General features: G+C 39.4%; 1 protein-coding gene across 1 annotated transcript in view; it reads right to left on the reverse strand.

Annotated features, from left to right (window-relative positions):
- Positions 1-27,525, reverse strand: part of RORA (RAR related orphan receptor A) — a gene marked incomplete at its 5' end in the record, with an annotated part of 349,563 nt that overhangs the window by 79,843 nt on the left and 242,195 nt on the right. The window contains one exon of the mRNA XM_080351270.1: positions 25,839-25,868. Within this exon, the coding sequence (XP_080207396.1) occupies positions 25,839-25,868 (30 nt within the window). The remainder of the gene's footprint in view (positions 1-25,838; positions 25,869-27,525) is intronic.

Raw genomic sequence — 27,525 nt, forward strand, 5'->3', positions numbered from 1 at the left:
GCTGACCAGGAGACTGGCACATCAGAAGAGACCATTTTGCTCTGGTTCATCTACAGTTTCACATTCTGCTCATCAAAACTTTACTTAGTCTTATAGCAGTGGATAGAAGTCTTTCCAGAGATTTAAGTATGCTGTAAATGAAAAATATCTGCGACCTGAAGAGCTTTCCCTTTAAGCTGTTAATGACTCCGTCATTCACAAAGAAAAGTAACAAGCAATATGGTAGGGAGAATAAGAGGATGACAAGGTTGCTTTCTGCATGAAGTTGGGTAGTTCCACATTTTAATCTTTCCAATCTTTACATGTATATCTTTCTAAATGTAATTTTTCTAAAGAACTGGTCATTATGATCTGAAGGTTTTATGAAAAGGTCTCCTTTCTTATCTCTCCTGTCAGCCATAGGAATGGCAGTAAAGCTGGCAGAAAGCATCCTTTGGGCATCCTGTGTCAAGATGAAAGCAAACCCTTCCAGCGGCTACAGTACTGTTATAATCAGCATGATGGACATCATTATTTTAGGCTATCTGCCAGCTTTCTGGAAACATTGGCCTTGTGAGAGTGCATCACCAAAAGTTCTGCTTTGCCCCTTGTGCAGCTGTTCAGCTGCAGGAGATAATGGCTTCTTCACAGCAGAAGGACAATAGCCATTCTCCTCCGTACTCCAGCAGCAGCCTCGGGAGCGCACCCAGGCAACATGGAGAAGCCCTGGCAATTTAGCAGATCTGCATTTCACCTGGGAAAGAACTCCAGGCATCCAGTAATTTCTAAGTGCCTCTTGTCTCCCGGGCAGCATGGGCCTGGATAACACACTCCACAGAAGACCAGGCAAGCTGAAGGAGACCTTTAATAGCTGATCATGACTGCATACTGCATTTTGATTTTTACAGAGCAGATATGTGTCCTGCAACAGTGAATCTGGCAATGCTGACTCCTGGTGGAGATTTGCCAGAGTTGAAACATGGGTTCCTCTTAAAGTTCATCAGCTGAGGGCCTGGGAAGTAAGGGGGTTAGGGCTCAAAAGCAGGAGAGCAAATTTTCCCATTCAGGGCGTTCTTGAACAACACCTCTCATTTTGGCTATCTTCATGGGTCAAGGCCCAATAGATCACAAGTCAGGAGAGCATCAGGAAAGGTGCATGCTTTTCCACAGTCCTTAGTGGGGTAATATTAAATCCCATTCTAAGTCCATCGCTTGATAAGGCAAAAGGATGCTATGCAAGAAAAAATGCTTCTAGTTGTGGATGAACAAGGCCCACAAGCACCGTGGAGGTGCACCCTCTGACAGGTCACTGACAGTTCACTGTGTTTCGAGAGTTTGGGTGTGACAGCATTGCTCCACGTTTCCCTGCACTGTTAGAGAAAAGACAGCATTTTGCGTTGTTTTCCCCTCCAAACAGTCTCTGAATGGAATGCACAGAGCTGTGTTTCCTCATGGGCCTATCACACACACAGTGAGCTCTTGGCACACACAGCCAGCCCATTTCCTCAAGAAAAATATACGCCCGCCTATGCAAATACAGCCCATGGCAAGTTTCTTCAATTATCATGTCCCAGTCTCCCACTGCAAACCCTTAAGAAATCTCATTTTATTCTGGCACTGTTGCCTTTATACCTCCATTTTACAGCTAGTGGACATGAGACAATTGGGATTTAGATATGCCCTTGCCCAAGTCAGAGGAAAATTTATGGCCAAATATGTTCTCATTAGCTTTCTGGCAGAGATACTGGAACTACTGCTGGCCTGTACGTGCCTGTATAAGCAAATGGTGTGCATAATGTTCCTACCACATCTCTAGCTGGAAGCTTTTCTGGCTATGACTTCTGCCATTTTGAGTATTAAATATGCCTTTGAAAGATTAAGGTGGAAATTTTTAAAAGAGTTTAAGGAAGACAGGTGCTCAGATCATAATGGAAGTCAGTGCTGTTTAGCTTCTGAAATACTACCTTAATTAATATTGGTTCCAGTTCAAACAGGACGTTATAAAAAGTCATGTTCAGAATATCAGAAACCACATTACCAACTTAAATTTTGCAATTGCTAAGTGATTAATACTTTGATTAATAAGCCAGAAACCTTCAGACCCCATTTCCTTTCTGTGTGTCAGCCAAGTTAACAAACACGTAATAGAAAGAATGCATTGCCTGCCTCTCCGTTCATCATCCATAGTTCCTGACACTGAGTCATGTGCCTTTATGACTTTACACAACACCAATCCCATAATGACCTAGCGCTGGCTTAAAAAATACAGATGGACCATGACTCTGAAACTGCAGTTATGGTGAGGCTGTCAAGCAAAGGAAATACTTATTTTTATTATACATTGATTTTCTTCAGTTGGATAGCAGCGTTACTTACCTTTCGCTGTGTGTGTACTGGCCATTAAACTTCATTGTGACAGATTCGCATTACTGAGGTACACAGTAAAACTTGGCTAGAAAATGCAGCTGTTCAATACAGGTGGAAAGAACAGCAGTGGCAAGGCTAGGACAGGTGTTTTCTCTCCTAGCACTAACATCATATAAACTGATATATGAAGAATCAATCCTGTCTTCACCTCCAAAGGTTAGATTTGGTACAGGTCTGTTAAGGAAGGAAGGGATAGATCTTGCGGAGGGAGAATAAAACCAGGTGCAGCAAAGCAGTCATTACTCTGGCTGCTGAATGAGCCTCCTCTGGGAAGATGCACAATAGCACATGAGAAAGTAAATATGTTTAGGATGGGTCAGGTCTGCTTGAATCTCTCCATTGAGGAAACCTCTCTTCCCTTTGCAACCATCTTCCTCTTGCCACTTAACAAGTAGAAAAACTGATTGAGGAAGAACAGCAACAATGCAAGAGCTGTCTGAAGAGGAGGCGAGGGTGGTATTTAAACAAACCACAAGTTTTCATGCTCATTATTTCGTCACCAAATGAAGTCGTCTTACCCACCTGTGCATTGTTCTCATCCAGCTGCCCTACTTCTGTTTATTATGTAGCATTCATTAACTGGTTCTAGGGATAGCAATTGAGAATGAGTAATTATCTCCCTAGCAGAAAGAATAAGGGTCAGATTCTTAAAGGTGACTGCTGAAAGTTTAAAAAAAAAAAAAAAAAAAAAGGAGAGAGATACAGAAATGGAAAACCAACCAGGCCTATTTTTCCACTTGGTGCTACATAAAATTTATAGTTATAGAAAGAGATATATTTTATTTATACTTGAAAAATTTTGCATCGCCAAAGTAGATTTTGATGGGACACTCATAGATTTCTGAGGTTCTATACTGTCAGCTCTCCCTTCTGGATGGATAAAAACAGTATGGCCACTCTGCATGTTCTTTATTCAGAAGGTCAATCCAGTTCTCAATGGTAAATCACAGTCTTCAGATCTCTTTCACTAAAACTTCAGGGCATGTTATCATGCATCCAGGTAACATGACTTAAAATAGCAGTAAAGACACGGTAGCACAGTATTTACAAGTGATGGAAGTGCATAGGTATGGCCACTGGAGGCTTATTCATCTGGTTGCTGGAACGTACTAAGCTTGTGCTGTTGTGAGGTTGCTGCTCCTGTTCCTCATGCTAGTTGTTTTTATTTTAATAACAACTTTCCAAGCCCATGCTACAATCTTGGCTGAGAATACTGTAATTGTTATACTTTGAGTATTCCTTGAGTAGTTTCCTCATTAGTAACTACAGAATGCCACTAGTTGCAGGGGTGCATGGTAAAGGCCCAGCATAGCCTGCCGCTAAGGAAAGCGGTGGGACAAGGGGAAGCAAAGGTGGAGCGGTCTAAGAAAAAGGACACACATCACCACTATACAACAGTTGAATCTTTTATGAAGTGATAAGCAATCCCAATTCAGAAAGTCTCCAACAACTTGACAGAGGTTTCCTTTGCAGCAGTGAATGTTTCAGACACTTGATTTTTTTCTTCATTACAAAGCATGGTTCTACTTTCCCCCAAGACTCCTTCTTAAATACCAGAGTGCTGCTTTTGGCACCAGCAGGCCTTGGCCTTCTGCATGGAAAATATTTTTCTTAATAATAAATATAAATACTGCTATGTTCTTCTATATAAAGAACAATGTAAAAGGCTTTCAAATGAGGAAGAAAGGGAAGGGAGGCTTTCCAAACTAATTTTTGTGTCTCATGAAGCAGCTCTTACTAAAAATAGGCCTGGATTTCATAAAAGGAGGATGCACAGAGTGGAAGGGATCACTTTTAATAAATATCTGATTAAGTTCTATAAGCAAGGGACAGAAAAATGAACTTGCAAAGTATGAGCAATACAGTAGAAAAATATTTTCTGTTTGAAATTATTAGTATTAGTATTATTAGTATACAAAAAAATGTTAAGCAGTAGCATCAATCAACATTACTCATTCCCACTTAAAGCAGTCTGAATGAAAGCTCTATCTCAAAGCAGTGCATTTGTTAGAGCCTGGATATCTAGACAACAAAAAATTGCTAATGGAAAGCAAAGCAGTTACATTGAAGTGTCAGCAGGGGCTACTTTGTCCCACAGAAATTTCAATTAGCTGACAGTGCCAAAAGTTTCCCTATTTACAGATGTTGCCAGGAGCACCAATGAAAGGAAGTATAGTCAGAAAACAAGTAGCACCCGGTTGATGTATGTAACTGGAAAGTCATCTCAGAGGAGGGACACACAGCACAGAGAACTTCCACACAACCAGGAGACGGGGGAAGTTCTGCTCTGAATGCACGGTGCTGGCTGCAGCTGGGCTATTAGTTGGGCCACTAAACAGCAGAAGATGAGTAGTTTCAAGAAAGAGGAAAACTACTTCAATGGCAGCTGACAGAGTTCACTAGGCCTTGTCAGTGTAACTGTGTAGGAGGAGCAGCTCATAGGGCACTCGGACTGTGGGACAGCGAGTGCTTGCGCAGGAGCTGGAGATCAGCTCAGGGGCTGTGGATCCATGTGAACCCCCCGAGCAGCAGCACACAGCAGTGACACAGCCCTTGTTTGCAGAACAGCTTCTGAGCCCCTTTAAGTAACCACTCCTTAATCTACAATGGAAAAAAAATTAAGCAGTCAGAATTGCTGACCACGGCTAATGGGGCTGATTTTGCGACAAGGGGACTAGGACACATTCACACAATACCACAGACAGGAGCTGGAACAGGATTTGTATCACTTTAGTTCCTGTACATCTCAGTTCTCCTTCTACAGATGAGAATGTTTCTCTGCCTTGTTCAGATTTTTAGACACTAAAACTGTGAAGTACTTGGCTCTGAACTGGTAATGAGGCCAACCCTGGATGTGATCACACAGAGGGACAGATTCTGTTCAAAATTTGGCATTTGTTACTTTTCAGGTGAACTTATGCAAGCAACACACTCCCAAAACACAGACTGATCCTTACTGGCAGGTATGTCTCCTGTGCAACACTACAACTATGGACTCGTTTTCCTGTGGTGGTTTTTTTGGTATGTGTGTGTGTGTGATGTTTGGAAAACCCCATCATCAGTTACCCTCACTGTAGATATAGATAACAACAGTTAAGCTGATGCCAAGACTGATCAAGTTACTACAAAATATCTTTTCATTTATACTTCATTTGACTATTTTTTTTTTCTGTTTTCCTCTTGATGGTCAAGTATTGAGTCCTTTAAATTAATCCTTTCAATCGTTAATGTAAAGCATGAGTTGGAAAGTCAATTTAAACACAAAGTGGGGACTACACGAACCTCCTTGCAACAAGTACTCACCTAAGCTATGGCTCTTGTATTGAAAGTCCACCAAATCAGTCTTGAAATGGGCTAAACATCATGTGCTGATCAGGAATTAAATAAAATGTTAATGAACATTTCAGAACACTGTGAAAAGTCTTGGCAACAACTTTAATTATTAGTACCCCAGAGATTTGGTGGATGTCTTGATTATTTTTCCATTTGCCATTTGGCAATTTTGGTTTCATTTTTTTAAGATTTAATTTGAAAATTACAATATTGGAATCAGCACTCATCCAGTAAAGAGGTGAAAGCACACAAGTCAGACCCAGACTCTTACCCCCGTGTAATGACTCCACTTTTTCACCCCTGTACGGGGGCTAGAGCATTTGTCGAGCAATCCTTTCACTGACGGATGAAAAACAATTGCATATGTGTGCCAGTACAGCTGAGTAATTATTAGAAGCAGACACGGTAATGTTCGTACTCAGAGCAAACCCAGGTTTTGTGCAGCATGGCTTTCATTACAGTGTTTTTTGGGGAAAAAAAAATTCTGTCTAGGCTCATCATGGAAGTGATGTTTGCTTCCAGCTGGCAGAACTACACGTTTGCATTGTCATTCAGAAAGACTTTTAGAGATCTGAGCTGGCAGATCCAAGTTCAGAGTAGTGGTTTACAAAATTTATTAGTAAGCAAACCAGACTGTGTTTAGTAAGCAAAGCCAGGATTCTTTCGCCCAGAAATAAACACATTTGAAGCAGGTAATTGTTAATGTCATTCAGCTTCTTTTGGAATCACTAATATTCTATAACCAAAAAATCCTCATTGGCCAAGTGTTACTCAGCCTGCTGGCTGGGGACCATGGTAAGGGACAGGACAGTGACCTATGAAAACATTACAAAAAAGAGTACTAATAGTAAAAGTAACGAATATACACTTCACAGAAACTTGGGTATGTGTCGATACCAACGTGCAGTTGGGAACTGATTCACAATCACCGGCAGTGGCCTACAGTGAACTTTTTGTGGCTGGCATTTTTAATTAAAATCTTTGTAATTATAACAGTAAGATTTTGCAATGCAGCTGTTTACCCGAATGCTTTAAACTTTATTTACCATCTCCCCCTTCAACTACCAGATTTTCCTGAAATACAAAGCAATTCTGGATATTTTTTTTTCCCCAGAAGGTTAGATGGCAGCTGGCTAAAAGAGATTCAGAAACACTGCGCTAACGAGTGAAAAACCCCAATAACATAATGCTTAAAACTCTATGAGATGAAAAGATCTTACTATTTCTGGTGCACTTGAGTCAAGGAAGGATGGGCTGTCTGTGCAGGGGACAATAGGAGTATTCCCTGGGTTACAGCCAGCTCATAATTCACAGAGCAGTGTTATCAGCCAAAGTTAATTTTTTTCTTTTTTTGATTAATCATCTGCCAGAGCTTGAGAGTTTGTGGCTAATTGTTCCATTCTTGTCTGCAGAATGAATTAGAGAACAATGTGCAGTCTAAGCCAGGGAGGAAAAACATAAAGCAAACCCATGAGCACATAATGAATAGCTCAGGTTTGTTAGATACTTTGCTCTTCTGTGTTCATAAAGATGTGGTGAAAATCCACTGCTCCAAGGAACAGCAGGCACAGGCGACAGATGTTAAAATCCTACACCCTGTGCTCACAGGTGACTGGACTCACGTTGGACAGCTTGGTTTATGGAATAATAGGTTTAAGCAAGGAAGAAAGGAGAGCAGGATCACATCAGAAGGTTAACTCAGATTTAAGAAGTAACTGACAGAGGCAGCAGGTGTCGGAGGAATGATGAACGGGGAGCAATGTAAAGCAGACACCTTTCATTACAGGTGGACAAAAAATACTGTTTGAAAGGATATTACAGAGCAGTTCTTGTGGCTGGATCTCTATGTTAGCAATGTAAATTAAATGTCTGTCTGCAGTGGTTGGTGTAAATGAAGGACTGGAAAACAAAATTCTTGGTTGGCCCAACCATCGTTGTTAGTGCCTTCCCAGAAAAAAAACATTTCCAGTGTGAGGGGTTTTTTAAATGTTTAAATGCTTTAAAATAGATTTTAAAAAAAAGAAATACATAATTAAAATGCAAATATAAAGAAACAAAACCACAAACTACCACATTTACAGATGAGCCACAATAGGGTCACTGTCCATGACTCCCTCTCATTCACATTAATAACAACACATCTGCAAAAGAGCATGGAAAAACAAGATGAAAGCTAGATAAATATAACACACCGAAACTCTGAGAAAAAAAATGAAGCATCCTCTGTTTGGGCTTCCCCTTTCCACTGAGGAGACTTGGAGGAAAAGGAAACACCAGTGCCAACAAACAGAACTATTAAAGTAATGACAGAAAAGGACAGCAATGTTTAGATTAAACCTTCAAAAGAATGCCAAAGTTATGATGACCTAAACATAAATAACCAATGCCTACTACTATTAGATATTTTTTGGGTGAAGAAATGAAGTTGACAGGCTGCAGAAAATGAACTGGCACTCACACAGAACAGTGACTCAGAGGAAAACGTGTTCTCCTAGAATCTGAGGAGGTTCTGGAGCCCTATTTCTGTGTAACACTAAAAAAGACAGGTAAAAACATGCTTTTTTAGCTCACCATGAACATGCAAATGGATGAAGGCCCTAGAGATTGCTGAGCTGTTCAAAGTACCAAAGAGACACCTGTGAGGAACTACTGATACACTTATGCAGAGCCTTGCAGCAAATGACAATCCATATATTCAAATATGAAAGAAAATGTCACATTGTAGGAGCTAATTATCACAGTCTTTGTACAAGCTACTCAGCCAAGCAACACAATGTCAGCACTGTAACAATTCACACCCAGTCAGTATTTACCAGGGCTAATTTTGAGTAAGTGAAGGCAGTGAAAGCTTTACTGCAGTCCATTAAACTGCCCAAAAAAGTTCTGAATCAGAGACTGTAAGTGCATAGAAAGTGACAAGAAAAAGGTTGCACCTGTACAGCTGCAAAAGAATTGGGTTCTGCGTGGAAAATTTTCTTCACAGAACATCTCCTTGTTTTCTTCTTCTCTCTACAGATCTCAACTGCTATAAGCAATAGAAGCAACATACGCCATAATGGGCAATGTAGCTTTTGAGCCTGCAATCCATCCAAAAGTAGTAGAGAAAAGCATTAAAAGCTGCATTTCAGTCATCTTTTTTGTGATGTAGAGGGGACCCAACATCCTCTCAAATCTCTACCCCAATGTGTTTATTTGGTTGGCGTTTTGTTTTTTTGTTTGTTTTTTCCCCCTTCTGTATATGGTAATATTACCAATATTGAATTCCAGCACTTCCATGCATACTGGAGTAAACTCCACTTTCCTGTACTGGCTATGCTATACAATAGATATAGAAAGGAAAAACAAAAGATCAGTCTGACTTGCCTTTACAAAATGAAGAGCATTTTGTAAAGATTTTACAAAGAGCATTTTCCAGCCATCAGTTAAATCTGAGCAGAGGCAATGCTGCAAGATTCATACAATTAACCTTCAGCAGTTATTATACAGTGTAATGAAGGAACATTTCGTATTTATAGAAAACCATGTCCTTTTACGAACCTATTCTCTTTCCAATGCCTCTGCGCATACAAGTGGCTTCTGGAGAAGCAGAGGAGTCAGCTGTCCCCATGATGGGACTGAAACGGGCAGCAGGAGACCACTTCAGAGAATAGAAAGGCTACAGGAAAGCAAGGAGACTTGCCACAGACAGCTCAGGGTTGGTACTGTTTTGCTAGGAAATTTCTAGTGGCACTCAGAAACTGCGCACACAGCTGTTTAGTGCGTCTCCAACGGCGTTCTGGTTCAGCGCAGGAGTGTGTGTTTGAAGCAGCTCTCCCCAGCGCTTCACTGTGTTTTGGTTTGCATCATAGAGCGGCAGCAGAGCACGTGAACAGGATTCCTTTCTGATGAAAATGAACTGAAAGAGGCACTCCCAGACAATATGTAATTCACTCCAGCTGCAAGAGGCTTCATGAGACCAGACAAGACCTACTCTAAAGTCAACAAACAGACCAACCCTGAAACAGGTTTAGTGGGGATGCCAGATCCCCTGTGCCAAGTGCTCTGCTGTACAGATCTGCTCCTTTCATCCCACAGTTGGTACAGCAAACACGCCTCTAGTGTTCCAGACTGGAGTCCGTACGCTTGGTCTGTCCCCAGTTCAGCTATGAAAAAATTATAAACATGTACTGAGAAGTTTGCACAGAGTGTAGCAACATTAATAAAAGCAGATAGTGATCTCCACTAAATCTTCCTCCAGCTTGTCAGTAAGGCTAAGAATTTATAATTTCCTTCTGTTACACTGTTAATATAAGGGACAACACAGAGAGAAAACTATTCGGAGAAGAGTCAGAAAATTATTCTGCTAGTATGTGGCAAAAAATCACAATAGAGATACAGAGTATAGGCAGTACGAAGTTTATGATATCATGGCTCAGCACCACTTACATAGTTTTCATCTTTCCTTTGAAATTAAATGACAGCTTCATACCAACACACCTATATTCTAATATGTGGTACAATATCTGTGACAGTTACACACATAGGTCAACACACAAAGAAAATATTGGCAATTACAGCAGAATTACAGCCAGTCTCACATATCCACTGTCTAGCAGTAAGAGGACATGAAAAATGGTTGTTATGCAAATGTCTATAAACATCCACTACCTCTTCCAAATAATCAAACACCCATTTCAGTCACCTAAATCTGAAAGTGATAAATTTCCTGTCTGCTTTGTGTTTGTGTGTAACAATAAATAACCAGCATGTGCCCCAAGGGCTGAGATTTCACGAATCATTAAACTTGTCACCAGGTGGATGTCTGTCATTAACTGTAGTTTGAGCTGCTGGGAGATACGTGTAAGGCAGAATTGAGAAAGTTACATCTAAGTGATGCTCGTGAAAGAATCAAGTTCTGCAGTTTGATCTGTGAAGGGAAGAATCACGGTCTCACATAGATATCCCAGTAGCCACAGTGGGTTGACTGGGACACTGGGTTTTCTCAGAGCTCCCTGTGAGCCTCCACACAGGCACAAAGACAATAACCCTCAGAAAGAGCTGGAAAGATGAGCAGGTGCTACACAAACCCTGTGTAAGGGACTTGGAGCATCTGTACTATTTGAGTCAAGTGCTACAACTTTTTCCAACGAAGAAAAATTGTCTTCAGTTTTGCTGCACAGAAGAGACAACCATAGAACAGAGTAGAAAAGATACTGAAAGACATCCCTGTGTGATCTGAAAACTGGATTTCAGTTGCATCCATTAGGGTTCAAACCAAACCAAAACATTCAGTTAATTCCACTGTGAAACTTAAAATTTATAGTAGAGAAGTTTATTAAAGGCTTTGCTATAATAACAAGAAGAGGAAATATAGTTGAAATATGCATGTAAAATATGTGTACATTTCGCCTATAGAGATAATAAACTAAATAGCTATTTTTCATGTTGATTTGCATAATGTGATAAATATATGCAACTGCACTCATATCTGCAAATTACTCCTGAAAATTTTTGCATGTGAAGAACGAGTCATTTCTAAGTAGAGTCATGTTCAATTAAACCATATGGTCAACATCAGTTTATACTATAAAATGCAGCACAGCTTGGTAGAAGCAAAATTTATTTTCCTGCCTTTGAACCCATATATACTGAAAATGTTGACATCAGTGGGGCAATAGTGTTGCGTTTCTTTTAAAGTGTAAGAATGACAGAGGTGGGAGGGCTAAAAGGGCTTTTCCTGTATAACTGTTTCCTACCTTAGTCCATAAATATAAGGTTCTCTTTACTATGACCTTTGCACTGTCTTCATTCCATAGGCATCACGTACTTTCTTAAACAGCCTGATGCCCACCTTACCTGTCGGCAGAGCAATGACAGACTCTGATATTACTCTAATTGCCATACAAGAAGGATTGTTTACTGATAAACTACAACTCATTCACCATGCCCTGCCTTACTGACACTGGACTCTTTTGCTATAAGCTTGCTCAGTAGGCTTCACTCTCCTTTCCAGAAATCTGCCTGCTTGGAATGTCATTTGTCAGCCTGTTACAATGGGACCCATGAACCTGCCGTCACTATCCCAAGTGTTAGGCAACGCTGAACCCCTTGCTATAGTCCTTAAGATCCATCAGCTCCAGTAGTACAGGGTATGTACAGTCATGTGGAACCATTTCTCCAAGCTTCCTTGCTTTTTAAAGCAATTTCTGCAATGCATGAGCTGAGTGATGAAGTTAAATGTGCAAAGACACTTCCAGCTCCACCAGCAAGCCTGATATTTATAGTCAGCCCTTAGTAAGCACAAATGACTCTGACTTTGACACTGGTGCCACTTCTTTATCAGCTTAAATATTTGAGGGTACTCAGACTAAGGAGTTCCTATTATTTAATACAAGGCTCAGACAAACATGCCTAAATTACCACCACCTGCTAATTGACAAGAGTCTAATTTCTTCTCCTCCATGTGCGAAACTTCAGACCTTTTCATGTCTCAACACTGACAATCTGGCAGTTTCAAGCTTACATCATAAAACACTGACACAGCCAATGTGCCAATTTCAAGATGACTGCCACAAAAACATAAACTGTTTGACATTTAATAAGCTTCTGTTTTCATAGAAATACAATGTGTTATAGATGGTTTGTTTCAATGAAAACACATGGTTTGAAATGAAATAGCAATACTTTTCTCAACACTAAGCACAAAAAAAATAATCTGCAAAACAAACTAGAAATCAAGACATCTAGGATTCACATTTATATGAAATAACCTAATAAGGGGTCAAATGCAACAACTAATAGAATTATTTCCATTTAAAATTTGGAATAAAGACTGTTTTGGAAATTAATTTAAAAGCACCAAAGGACATGAGTGCTGCAATTGATAATGCAAAGTAGAGAGAGCTGACACCCATGGACAGGGTTGTTTGGGGGAACAGTATTGCCCTATTGGCACATAGTCTGATAAGATCCTAGTTTATTTCCTTACTGAAGTTAATACCTGTATAATAGAGAAAAACCCAACTAAACACAGTATATGTTGTACCACTGTGGGCATAAAGGAGAAGCCACACCACTTGGCAGTGAACAGGATCTTCTGGCTCTAAAAGCAAGGGCAGTTTTCCTGCTGATTGCAGAAGGTACACAACTTGCCTTCATGTCACTGCTCCTGTCTCTGGTGGGAAAAGTCTCATGAGGAAAGTCAAGAGTGCAACAATTAAAGAAGTGAAGGCTTCAAGTAGAAAGTGAAGCCTTTAAAGAATCATAGGATGTTTTTACAAATACGATCAGAGTATGGACAACATCAGATTTAAATCAGTAGTTGCTGTTCCTACAGGAAGCATCCTAGAAGTGCTTTTTTGCAAGAGGCTAAACACTTTTGCTCTAATCTTGTAGTGTGGGCATGCTTAGCTTGATGCATGCAGGTAGTGGTGAGATGAGTTAAGATCTCAATAGAAGGAAACAGAAGAGTTCTAATGGATCAAATACAAAATTTGGTATAACTTAGTTCCTGTTATCATTCCTTTGTGCAGAACTTGACCACCAACTTCAGCTGAAGCTTGTGTTTATCTTCTTACCTAGTAAGTGCAAATATCTCAAACCAGCACAAAACTGCTATATAAATAGTAACTATAACCTTTCCTCTTTCTTTTTGCTTCTGCTTTCCTTTTCCTTCTATGTCTCTAAAGCTCTGAGAATAACAGCAATCACAACAGAAATACAACCTCAAAACTATTTGGAAGCAAATGTGTAGCAAGTACATAAAATGCATCAAAGCGGCTGTCCATTTAACTGTTCAGTGATCAGAAACCAGAAAACAATAGAAGTTACAGCAGAAAATACTAACTTGAGCTAAAACTAAACAGTCAATTAAAAACTTCTTCTGGATTTATTATCCAGCAATGAACTACCCTAATAAAGGGACTGGTTATTTTTGGGTATGTCACTCAGAACTAGCTTACTGATTTTTTTTTTCTTTTCTGCTTTAGGCAAATTATATTTGCACTTTGGTAATTTATCTATTTAGAAATAGAGCCATTTTTTAATGACAAGTGCCTAGGAGAAAGATTTTGCATGGGGATTAGCAAAGGGACAGGAAAGAGGAGAGGGAGGATAGAATAATACAGGTACTACAAACTTTTGTAGTAGATATTAAAGCCTCTCAATAATCATCCACATCCCACCAGCGGGAGGGGTTCATGTCAAATTAACATTCATTCAATTTATAAATGCTGAATAAAAAAAAGAGCACTTTCAAGTCTGATAGAGGGAAGCATCATGGAGGGCTTACTATGGCAGTGCCATTAAGTCATTTTGTATATGCAAGTCAAATCTGACACAACAGAACACATGAGATTTACTGGACAGCCTATACACTCCCACAATACATTAGAAATAGATACATAGGTAAGTCTGTTGTTGCTTATCCAGAACATACAGTAAAATGTCCATCTCATTCACCTGCTCTGCTTTGTGATTTCAAGACCAGGAACTCAATACCTTGAGTCAAGAAAATCAGTAACTACACAGAAGCTTTCTCAGTGTTGCACTTGGCAGAATCCAACACCACTCACTAGGCTGGGCCTGCAGCCTAACTGCAGATTTAACCCCAGAGAGGAGAAATAAGGCTGTTTGCAAAACAAGTGATAGGTTCCTACCTGGAGTGACTATCATACAACCTTCCACCCCATGCCAGTGTAAAGCAGCAAATTAACATAAGGGGAATTCTCTTGGCAAACTGGGATTGCGAGGTATTAGTTTCACAAAGAATATTAACAAGTTTGCAAACTACTTGTTCCCAAGTCAAGGTTCTCTGTGTCTCTTTTCTAAGGCTCCCCATTAGAAACAGCTGGGGATTTTTTGGTGACAGTATTGTTAAAGATGAAATATTCCAGAGGAATATAAACCACTGCTTCATCAAGGACAGGATTTCATGCTAAAATCTACTCTCAGAACAGCTGAGAGTGTAGTGATGAAGTCATGTTAGCAGGATGTGGGAATTTAAGTTTGAAGTACCTGAACTGCCCTGTTTCTAGGCCAGCTCTTCAAGTCACGTCACCACTGGCCCATGTGAAGGGCTACTCACCCTGTTCTGAGTTAACAAGGTGTTTTCTTACCTTCCTCCTGAAAACTGCAGGAAACACCTGAGACCATTTCAGTGATTTTTTTTTTTTTTTTTTTTTTTTTTTTAATATCAAAAACTCTGTTTAACAGGAAAATTGTTTTCAACCAGCCTTTAGTACTTTCATGTCCTCAAACAGCATGTAAAAGCATCTTTTTGGATGACCCCTTTGCTTCCACTTTTAAGTCAAGGACCATAACTCTGGAATAAGCCAGCAATATAGAGAGGGAAGAGGAAAAAGGGGTCAGAGTGAAAGAGATGGTGAGTTTAAACAGGAAATTTGCCTTATCAGTAGAAGCTGTCTTTGCAGCCAGCTAGTATCACACCTACATATCAGTTAGGTAACAGTAACAAAGATAAGGAAACAGTTTCTTCAGACAAACATTGGTGAGAAGGATGGTTATCAACTGATGACTCTATCTAAAAGGAAATCACTAAATGACTTTGGTCATATACTGGCTTTCTCAAACCAGAGGTTTCCCTACCCTTGCTGCACAGAGATTAAATAAAGCCTAATTCGAATTTCCAGCAAACTGCAAGAACACCACCACATTGTGAAGTGGCTTTTGAAGTTGGTGATAAACACCTCAAAAAAAAAAAAAAAGTAAAAAAGGAAATAGCTTCTTTGAGGGTGTGTCTGGTCTGTTGTTCAGCAAGTCACACTGCTGCCTCACAACAGATAGTTTATGTGTTTATGTTAAACAAAAACCTACCATACACGTGGGGAAGCTAAGCCAGATAGCAAAATGGTATCACAACAGTCGTAGTTTTTTGCAACGAAGTCATCATCCCCTTGGTCAAGGCTTCCTGTTTAACCTATTGTTCATATTTCTCACAAAAACTCATTGAAGGTTCAGTTTATTTCCAGTCAAGTCAAGGATTTCACCATCAATGGCAGCTGGGTTAGGACAGGAAGTTTCCTGAAGTCCCAGTTGCAACCCCTTAAAATCATAACTTCTGTTTAGGTGAGATCTAGTCCTTTGATAAAGTGAAGCACGAATCCAAAACCAGCCAATACAGTAATTTAAGGCAAGGTGACTGCACTGAGGTTAAAGACCAAATCTATGTTCTACAGCTATAGCATCTTACAACAGCAAGATAAAAAGTAGCAAAGGATATTCATGCTGGAATTCAAAGGTTTTCAGACTGGAGGATGTCATTTTGGTCCTTGCTAATACTGACTCTCTCCTTCCCTCTCTGTCTCTCTGTGTATTTTTAAAAAGTTGTTCCAATATTGCAATGCTTGTTTAACAGGTGCTAATAAGCACATCTGTATATGCCAAATCATACATATTTTAACTATGTTTTTATAGTGCACATACAGTTCAAAGGAAATAATTATGGCATTACAGAAAAATGATGTTGTTTTGTTGTATCATGAAAGTGCTATATTTCTTCTCCTGTTTTAAACTGAAACACTACTATCAAAATACAACAGGAAATTCAACTACTGCCCCTATAGTAAAATAGCACCAGGCACCATGTTTTCTGAGTCTTTCAGTTTACTGAAGAATTGAGCATACTTCAGATAAGCAGATGGCCATCTTTCCATCCCTCATGAAAACTACAAACACAAATGCAGATGGCATTTATGTACTCAGAAACTCTAATCCAAGTATCACTCACTACCCTTTAATCCATATAAAACCCAAGAATTGCCTGTACTCCTACTTAACTACAACTCACATCCTGCAAGATTTCTGCAAAGCTGGCTGCACTGTTCTCCTTGCCTGCTCTCCCCACCCCCATTAACAAACATACACAAAGACAGAGCATTTTATCAGTATACCTAAAAGCTATTCGACTGTTACAACGAAAGAAAATTCAAAATTCCATTGGGATTCTATTTAATTTTGGGCTAATCTCTTTCTGTTCTTACTTTTTGACCCCCAATTTAGTCCTTCAAACAGAACCACACTGCCCTTTGAAGCTTTTTGTCCATTTTAGGTAAGCATTAATTACTTTAATGCATTAGGAGATTTAGAGGGAGAAAAACTCTGACCAGCAAAACTGTTTTTAAAATAAGAGCTTTACAAATACAATCATCATTTGGTCATAACGTTTAGAACAAGCTATTCACTGTGAGTTGGAGTGACGACCTGATCTGCCATAAGGAGCTGCCTTATATGTTCTCTGCATGAAACTGTGTTCCCGGCTAGGGCAAATATTTAAATATTCCAAGTTGGTGTTCTTGGAGAAAGGCTGCAAAAACTTCCAATATTTTTACAGTCCTAATAAGGTTACCCATCAACATACATTAAAAAGCCCTTTTCAGGTTCAGTAGTTGTTTCAGAATGGCGACTGCACAAGTCTAGCAATGCACTGTCAAATAAATGAGTCGATTAGGAATGATGGAATCAGTCCCTGGTTTCAAAATTCAGATAATAAATTGTGCTTTTTTTGGTTCAGATGCCAACTTTGGAAAAATCCATAAGACTGAGCTTGCTTTAGAATCATTAGCATTCAGCCTTACTACAACAAAAATGCAATATTGTGCTATAAGAAACAATGTCACGAAGTGAAATGAATGTGAGCAGAAAGCTCTAAGAACAGATTCTTCTCAATGTGTGAAAAAAGGCAGCAGTGATATGTCCATGGGAATAAATCATCTAACTCTGGGAAAACACTTTGACTTTTGATCTTTGACCGCACCTAAAGATCATGTTTTAATTCTAACTTTAGCCCTAATTTAATCCCAATGCCTTGCTGTATTTGGTAGCAATCCATTCACAGACACCTTTTTATAAAGACTGAGGTGACTTTAAGGACCATTCATATCAAAATGGCACAGTCCTGCATAAATCCTGTTTAGTAAGTACAATTATATAATACCTTAGGAAACTATTGCAAGGCATGTAGTCAAAAGACTTCCAGTATGTTGGTATTTCCCTGTATGTATAGTTAGAGCTGCCTAGACTCAGACTATTCACACCCAAAATATGTGACCCACATGTTAGAGAAAAAGCCATAAACAGTAACACTTCCTATTTGTTTTCACATTGTTTGCATTGAAAAGTACTCAGAATGTAAAAGCAGATTTGGTGAAGCATCATCTGTCAGTTTTCTGGTACACAAGTCACTCAAAAACTGCAAAAGAGAAAATTAACTTCCTGACTTTGCCAAGAGTAACTTCTACTGTTCTCAGGGTTGGATTAAAGTCTTAGAGTGTGGAGAGTATCACATATTCTGAGGCTCACAGTGAGCCCAGAACACAGCTCTCTTCTCTAACCAGTGACCACACCAAAACTGCGGATGGCTGTTGTTATTGAGCCTGGAAACATTAACTTCATATAACAGCTGTGAGAGTTCTAAAGACAGGAGACTTTAAAAACAACAACAAGAGACAATCTGTTTCAAGAGCTGATCAAAGCATGTTTCAGCCAGGCGGAATCCTTAAAGCAGCTGCAATAGGACCAGGACCAATCCTGTGCCTTCTCCATTACAGTGCTTTGCACGAGGAGTGTTCATGACTCAGTTCAGTGTTTCTAATGTAAGATAGAAAAGAGAAGGCTAACAAAAGGTGTACAAACAACTTTATAGGGAGCTATAAGGCAAGACTTGGGTATAAAGGAACGCTGCAAATGTTCCAAATAGATCTACTGCCTACATCCACAAACAGTTTAAATTTATTTTTGAGTCACAACTACAATCTCTTGATATCCACCAACCACACTGACAGAATTTAGGTGTCTAACATCAAAAACCTAATGATCTCCCAACACTTCATCATTCCTTCAAACATGGGCCTCCAAATCACTTTTTAAACATGAAAGAGGATGTTTCTGCCCATCTTGTACACTTTCACAGGACAGATCAGAAAAAGAAATTAAGTGTGAGCAGAACTGGAATTTACTGATTTGTAACCTTTATTAATATGTAGAAGCAAAGAAAGTGTCAGGACTTAGCCCAGATAAAGACCTGCAAAATTTTAAACAGCTTCTTTTCCTCTCTTCTCCCTTGTCTATTTGAGTTTGCCAGGTAACAGTAACTTAGAAATATCTGAACTATAATCCAACATACACACACATATATACATTTTAATAGTGAACGATTAACATTTTGCAAATGCCTACCAGCCTCATTAGCCAAAATACATTTTCGTCTCTTGGCAGTTTTTTATCTTGCTGTAGTTTGCCTGCTGCTTTGCTTTAAAGGCACAGAAACCGATTTTAAGGTATTTACCAGAAAACTCACAGTAAATTGAATCCGTTATTAATGGTTACAGAAAAAAAATCCCTTATAGAAGTTGCTCCATATACTCAGAACAGATTCAGAGAAGAGACCTGACATTAGCTTAAAGTGCAGCTAATAGATGGAGTTCCCCGTGGGACTTCCAGGGCACTGCATTTAATTGCCTGTTCCATCGGCCTCAGAGAAAACGAAATGTTCCTTCCAACTGTGCCAAAGGGTTGACGCCCAGGCAGAAGCCAAGCTTTTGGGTAGCTCACAGAAGATCAGAGCCACCAGATTTGTCTCACCTTTGACCAGTTATTCTGCAAGGGCATAAAGCATGCATTAATAAAAAGTTCTCCAGATGCTTTACCCACAGATGCTTCCATATGGGTAAAGAGCCTATCTCTCTCACAACTATCAAAACTTACACAGGGAAAATGTTCCACTGCTGTAAACCTACCATGAAGAACCACAGCATCCACAGAATGCCACCTGCATCCATGTCATGAAAGCCACACATTCACATGCAGCATTGTCACTCTGTGTACTTTCTCCCAAGCCAGCCAGAAATATTTTCTGATTTAAAAAATACTCCCTCCTCCCCTCATTTTTTGGCAATGCCCTTGTCTTTGCCCCTGTACTCAATAACTTGGCCACAACGAGAAGGCAACATTTGTTCTCAGGCAACAAACAGGTCACTGACAGCATGTTTTGCGTGGCAGAGAATAAAACTGATTCATTAATGATGCTAGCACCCAAACCAAACTTTTTATAGGGATGGTTTCAAAGTGGAATTAAAGATACAACATTTAGCTGCTGCTGAAATGGTTTTATTTGACTCACAGGAAAAGAGAAAAAAAAAAATAAAAGAAATCAAGTGTAGCAGTAGTTAAGTAAAAGTTTTGAAGAAAAGCCCTAGATAGTTGTCTTCAGATTCTTCACCAGGACAAACAGTGCTTCAAGGACAAGTAGGAAAGTAGCTGCTATTTGAGGCAACTTCATTATAAAATCATTTTTAATAAGCAATCTGAACAAAGAGAGGGAGTGCTCTTGCAGAGAAGCCCCCAAGGGATCTTAAGGCTGCCCAGTAAAGTTATTAGGAGGTTACACACAGGGGACCAAACAGCTATTTTATTGGCCTCAGGGGACAGGGTTCAGTTTTCACCTGTTCTCTTTAGGCCTTGGTGCTAACAGCAGATCCTGTTAACCATCAGTTTTCTGCAGGCTCCTGTTTTGTGAGTGAAAAGCATCGTTTACTTTAGGCAGTATGCAAAACACATGAGGTGGTGTAGACAGTACAATGCACAGTAGATGTCTTAAGTAATTCTAAATCAGATGAGAAAAAATAATAACCACACACCAACAAAAAAAACCCACCACAGTTATTTTCCCTTTAATGCAATTAAGCAAAATAATGAACAAACTTGGAGGAATCTTTAGCAGCGGCTATAAATATAATGTGGAAAGTCAAATTAGAGAAAAAAGAGAAATCCAGGCCTTGGGTTCAATTAAGCTGCAAACTTTAATATGCTTGTACAACTTTGGTGAAGAACAATTCTAGGGTATCTGGACATCTGAGGAGCTGAAGAGCTGTCTCCTGCCCCAGATCAGCCTCTTACTTTCTAACATGTGATGTCCTTTTCTTATGAATGGAACTGCTTAGAGTCAGAGATAGGAAGGACATGATTTAGGAACGGATCTCTGCTCAGGACAGTATTAAGAGCGTGCCTCTGCCTAAAGAACAAGACAGTCCCTGTGTGGGTGGTCATACTGCAGCAGCGATGCAGATATAGCACTCCAAGCTCCAGCCAAAGGCTTAGGGGCTTGTCAGGATCGCGGGTATCTATTGAGACACCTGAACTTTGTCACTCCAACTTGAGAGGTCTTCCTACATATAGGAGGCAGTATACAGTCAAGTTAATCTCCCTAGGGTATAATCAAACCTTGCAACTGCAGTGTAAACTCAAAACATGAATTGACCACCTAGCCTGAAGGTGAGTCTCACTGAGGTACAGAGTCAATACGGATACTTCTCTAGACCAACACCCACTGCAAGATAAGTGTAGGAACAGTCCCAGAGCTTGCTGTGGAAGTGAAGGAAGGGGTTGGGACAGGTGCTTGTTGTGGGATCTCAGAAGAAGGGACGGGCTTACTTCCACCCTTTGCCAACAAGCTGCCAGCTCTTCATGCAAATGCTTTCATTTAGTGGTAAAAATTAAAAGCACACAGTCTCCACTTCATTTTCCAGCAGGGGCTCATGTCATTAAAATCAGAACATAGTTTTGGAAAAATTTCTTATCTGCCAGAAATTAACTGAAAGTATCATTTCAGTGTAAGTAAGGAATATTTAATCCCAAATTAAGGAATTCATGCGGTGATGCCTACTGACATAACTGTTAACAAAAAATTACTCTAGAATAACTATTTCAGTAAATCACAAAGAGCAGAAACGACGCAAGTCTGAAATAAAGGGCAAATATTTTAGAGTTACAAACTAGTCTTAATCTAGAGAGTATAAGTATTTTCTGTTAAACCTGGATATATCTTCACTTCTGAAAATATAAAATATACGGTGCTGAGTGTAATACCCAAGTATCACCTATTGGCATCACATGCAAGCACAGACGATAAAAGATTAACAAATTTAGCCCATGGATCACTAACAGTGGCCTCTCACCGTTGTACCTACCATGATACAATCTACAAAGCACAATTGCCAGACAACATTTCTGCCAGCATCACACATTGCAGGGCAATGACACAGAATAAAGAAGCAAGTGTCAAAACCTGTGGTAGTTCAGGGAGCACGTAACAAGTGGTAACATGCCCAACTGTGATAACCCACACCAGACCTGTCCAGATACTGAGAAGCCATTGCTGCCCTGGCCTAATTCTATCTCAGGAAGCAACACGAAGTATTCTATATATGCACGTTTGAGATGAAGCTGAACTTCCCAACAGCTTAATTCGCAAAGGAGCACAACTGAAAAGTTGCATTACCAATACAGGAAATCCTTATCATAAGGGCATGAGAGAACAGACTGGCCTGGTAAGACTTAATCTTAAATTGCTCTAAAAAGTGAGCTGGTCCAGGTATAGGAACTGAAGTACTTGGCTATCCATCACTGGGACTGCCCAAAAACCCCACGCTCTTTCTGTCCAAATGGTGATAATTTAGTCTGAGTACATGAAGTAGGCAGTTGTCAAACAGTGCTGGTCTCAGCTCACAAAGAGCCAACACTGTATGTTGACAGTGACCTGTAGGAGCACCACCACTGTGGAGGTAAAGCCAGTGAGCAGCCCCTGGCTGGCAGTGGCCGCAGGGTCCGGGTGAGAGCACCCACAGGTCCCTGCTCTGCACTCACACAGCTGTGGCACTGGGACCCAGGGCTCCTCATCCTTTTCTGCTGCAGAACAAGGCACCAATGGATGGTAGGAGCTCGTGCATGGCTTTCTAGAGACATGGACAGAAAATTGTGTAAAAGTACGGCTTGCAAAATCTGTTTCTTTTTTTTTTCTATCTTAAAAACATCAGGTAAGCAAATAACTGAATGTACCTGGACCTCTATGCAGATATGAACTGCAGCTACGCAATCAAACTTCTTTGAAGCTTCTGACTGTGGCTCATTGCAATTGAAATAGCAGGAGAAAGAAGGTTCCATTACCTCACAGACTGATTACAATATTAGCCTTCCGGGTGCATCCACAGAAAACCACCCCTTAGTTTGATAGGCAGTCAAGTCAAATTCATTTAAGAAAGTCAGTGCCCAGGATATAAAAATGATCTATATAAAAATAACGTGATTTATTTGTGTGGCAGTTGTGAGTCACAAGTGGTCTGGTAGAGGACATCAAACTTACTGCATAAAGTATGGCAAGATTTAGATTTAAGACGACAGAAATGAAACATTACACACTTCAGAACTGAGCATAAACCCAAGTAAGTCCCACTTTGTATGGAATATGAGATGGTCTCTACCATCTGACTTTGCTAGACTAAAGTTTATATAAGGCGATGGTTAACCTAACAAGTCGCAGTGTAAGCCCAACAGAGATTAGTTCTCCAGAGAGGCAGAAGGCACGATTTTTTACTTCAGAAGCCTGTTTAATCTACTGAGGGGAAAAAACATATTTTGGGGTGGATAAAATTTATCCCCTTAGAGCTGCTTGGAAGAATATTACACTCCTTGGTTTAAAATAGCAGGTTTTGTAATGCTCAAACTCTGATAAACAGAGGATGTGGAGAAGCAGCTAATGAAACAGAATACTTGGATAAAATCGGTTGTATCAAGAAGAGTGGAAATCTCTCAGGTTTTATGTAGCTAGTTACACGTTGAAACACCTGTATTTCTTCAGCACTATATTCCATGTGTATGAATACCGAACTACCACTGAATTCAGAAATGACCTAAGCACCTGTCATCAGCACAGGAGTTTTTAATTCCAAAATTCCAGCTGACAGAACACTTCTGTCACATACTAGTGCCAAGAAGGGGGCAAAATACACCCAAAATCTTAAACAATAAAAGCAGGGAGAACTACGTAGTGGAGACAGAACATCATCAACTTCAAAACCCGCACAATTAAAATGGCTATTAGGATGAAGTCTGAAAAGGATTACTTGGTTGTTTCAAATGCATGATGTGTCAAACTTTCTGGCATTATACTCCACTAAGTCAAAAGGTCATTAGAAATAAGTGCAAGTTTACAGTCAGTCAACACCCTCATTGTCAATACCCATACATCGTAATCTTGAAATAAAACTTCATCCATATTTCTGAACAGTAGTGCAGACAATGTATATACACCTCACAAAATGTTTCTGAGAATGTTTTTTGAAATTTCTTTGCAGAAATCCTACTCTATGTAACTTACTTTGGATAGGTTACATATACTGATACAGAGTGATAGGCAACCTCTACATTGACTTGACACACAAAACCCCTTGTCATTTATAGTTGTTAACAACTCAGATTTTAGTTGTATTTTTTGCATTTAGGTGTTTATATAACATTTTTTTCCAAATTATTAAAAAACTGAATTTTGATGTCTGCTGCTTCTCTTCGGCAATAAGCAATTTCTAGGCAACAAGGGAAAAAAATGCTTATTGTGCATGATGCTAAAATGCCCAACATGCACAATTTACATTAATTCCTGCTCTATGAGAATTTGTCATAAGAGGAATGAATTCTAAAATAACATCAACCAAAACTGAATGAAACCTCATATATATATTTGCTAGTAAATGTAGCCCACGTTATCATCATGCCAATTACACCATATTGCTCCTTCTATTTTAATCCTTTCTTAATGGGCAAGCTTATCAGCCCATTATTCAGGGAACTTTCTTGTTCACGCTTCAGCAATTGCGTGACAACTGATTAACAAATCGGGGAACTACTCTTTGACTGTTCTCTTAGAACAGCACAGAGTTCTCAACACAGAAGAGGCTGGGACCCTAATTTCTGTCTTAACTAGATTATGGGCCATATATGGTGAACATGAACTAATCATCTAATGCAGTTGATGAATACACCTTTTTTTTTATCATAGGCTTCAAACATAGCATCCACTGAGATATACATGACAACACTTTATCAATCTGCCTTGGCTTAAGAGCCTATTACCTATGCTCTTTAGGTCTGTGGTTACTATTTAATCTTCCCTACAAAAAGTATCGAATACTGGAACTGGAGATGTGACTCTTCTAGCAGGTCAGTACATGGCACTGCTGTATGTGAAATATAGAGGGCGATTTCAGCTGATTTCCAGGTGGAGCATTACAAACCCCCACATAGAGTCATTAGTCTCTGAACGAGAGAGGCCCAAGACCGAGCTGGCACAAATACCAAATCACCACCTCTGGAGGTGGTCACTCCAGGCCAGGGTTGGGCTCATGGGCAAGAATGAAATTAATGTAAGACACTTTAGGACACCACTCAAAGCCTAGAAGCTGCAGTGAACATACTTTGAATGCATAACCCTGTTAAAATGCATATCTCTGTAAATTTTGTGCAGCCTACCACCCATTTGGTCAGAAGCCTTTCATAAGGCTAACAGGCTCAGCTTTAGCCTACTCCTGTTTCCAATCCAGGGTAGGTACAACTCCTGCACTACCAGATTTCCAAACCTCCACATTATGTGAAGAATCTCAACATATCTCCTTTAGCTACAATCATAACATTTTATTGGAATTTTGCTTTTAACTCAGTGCAGAATAGATGAGAATTGATCCTCAATAATTATGTCTCTACGGAAGATTCGGAACAAATGTATACATAAGTAAATGCACGCATCCACATCCCTTTCCAAGGTTGCCACTTATGAGGACTGTTTATATGGTTGAGAACAAAACAATAACCTCCTTATTTTCATCAAGAGCTCCTTAAGCACAAGCACAGAATTATTTACCTTACAGATTAATGCATAGGAAGGGACAGAAGACTTCCAATTAAATAATGCAATGTTACTTATAACGGACACATAAAAATAACCAATCTCCTCACCTGTATTTTCTGGATATGTTATTTATCAGCTAGCTGTAAGGTATAGGTACTAGAATAAGGAATTCTGCCTTTCTTCACAACTTTTCTGCCCTCTGACGTAACACATATGCAAATACACACACAACATAGACATGCACCATATATTCATTTCAATGATGTTTCAGGCAAGGATTACAACCACTCTAAAGCAGAAAACCTACCAGAATTTTTAAAATGGAGCCTTCCCAGATCAGATCAACTCCTAATAGTCTGAGTGCCACAACACAGCCTCACAAGAATTCTATTTGTAAGAGAATACCAAATCGAAAGATGTTACTTACATGTGTGAGTCTTCTTTGTTACAGAAATACCTGTAGAGAAGAAATGATACCAATATTAGTAAAGCAACCACTGAGTAAATTCTTTTGACATGTATTTCATCACTAAACTATTTTATTTCAGACATACAGCATCCACTGCAAAAGAGGAATGAAAATGGTAATGATTTCTATGTTAGAGATGGGAGGATCTCCGTGAAGACTTTAATGGTATATTCTCTCCTTAGACCTAATCAATAAATGTTTCAACATGCATTGCTTAAATTTTGTTGTTTGGAATGCATATCTACGTGCTGCTATTTTAAAACTGAAGCTGATGTAAACAGAAGATACCAACACCACTATAGAAGCCCCCTCTTATTTTCCATAGTTAAAATTTTTCCCACACTCATATTAACCAGTGCACATCAAACTTCCCAGACAGAACACATTTGAGCAGTACAACAATTCATTTGCTATGTTATTAAGTTCAAGTAGTTCCTTGACTGCAAGCTGCAGCTTATGCTCATTAAAACCAAATGAACAGCTCTCTCAATACAAGTATTACTTGCCATAATTCCAAGCCAGATGCAAATATCTCCAAGCTGTTAAATACATACTTTCTGAAGTAATAAAGACGTTTTTATGCTAGACAGGCATGTGGCAGCAATTACCAACGATGGTCCAGTGCCAGTGAAATTTGAGAGGCATTTTAAAGAAAGTAACAGCGTGAACAAAACGAGGCAAAATTCATAATACCAACTAAAGATAAAATTAACTCTGTTAAATGTCATCGGAATTCATGCTTGAATACAAACAATATTGTCTCCACTTTAGTAGATAACTGGTGCTATACTCAGACCCCTCAGTATTTAAGCTTCTCTCTCCTTGGGGGGAATTTTATGTGAAGAGAAAGAGGTTACTGGAAGCAGTACAAGTATTTGAAACATTTCATTTGTGATTAAGGCCTGTAATGAAATTTTGGAATTGGAATTGTTTGGCTTGCTATTCATGAAAGACAGACAGACTTGAATCTCCTTAGCTACCCTCCTATTCCTTTAACGACCTCTTCCAAAAACAAATTACTGTGGAAAAAACAGGCTTTTATTTCAGGCTGCTTTGTTGTGGAACATCTTTGGGATGCAGTTAAGTTGTAATAATTCAGAAAAAACAGATATCTTATTTGCAAATTCAGAGCTAACTTCCAAAGCCAACAGTTTTCAAAGTATTCATGTTTTGGTAGATACATAAATCCACAATGCCAACCTCAAATATGCAGCTATCAAGTTTGATATAAATGTTATGAGGGTTTTTTTATTAAGCGCCCTTTTGTCACTATTGACCTTTTGGTTTTGAACCACTGAGCTCTGCAAGTGTGAGCGCTGGAACCTTTCTTTAGGTTGAAAAGCTGAGAGGCTCCACACTTTGGGAGGAGTAGTTCTGAGCACTCCATTGAGTAATTTTGTAAATGTAAGACACTGGGAAGCAATTTACAAAAACCAGAACACTAGAAGCTGATTATGTACGTGCACTGACTTCAATTGAAAGGTCCTGGCCCAATCTGCACTTTCCTCATGCTAGGAGTTAGGATTGGAGACGCAAAGTGTAGAGCCACCAAAAGCAGTAAGAACAAAAGGAAAACAAGCATAATGAAATTAAAACCTTTTTCTTACATAAGTAGCTACTACAGGGGGTAAATTGCTCCTTCAAA

This window comes from Nesoenas mayeri, assembly GCF_963082525.1.
Source record: "Nesoenas mayeri genome assembly, chromosome: 11".
In the NCBI taxonomy this organism is placed as follows: domain Eukaryota; kingdom Metazoa; phylum Chordata; class Aves; order Columbiformes; family Columbidae; genus Nesoenas; species Nesoenas mayeri.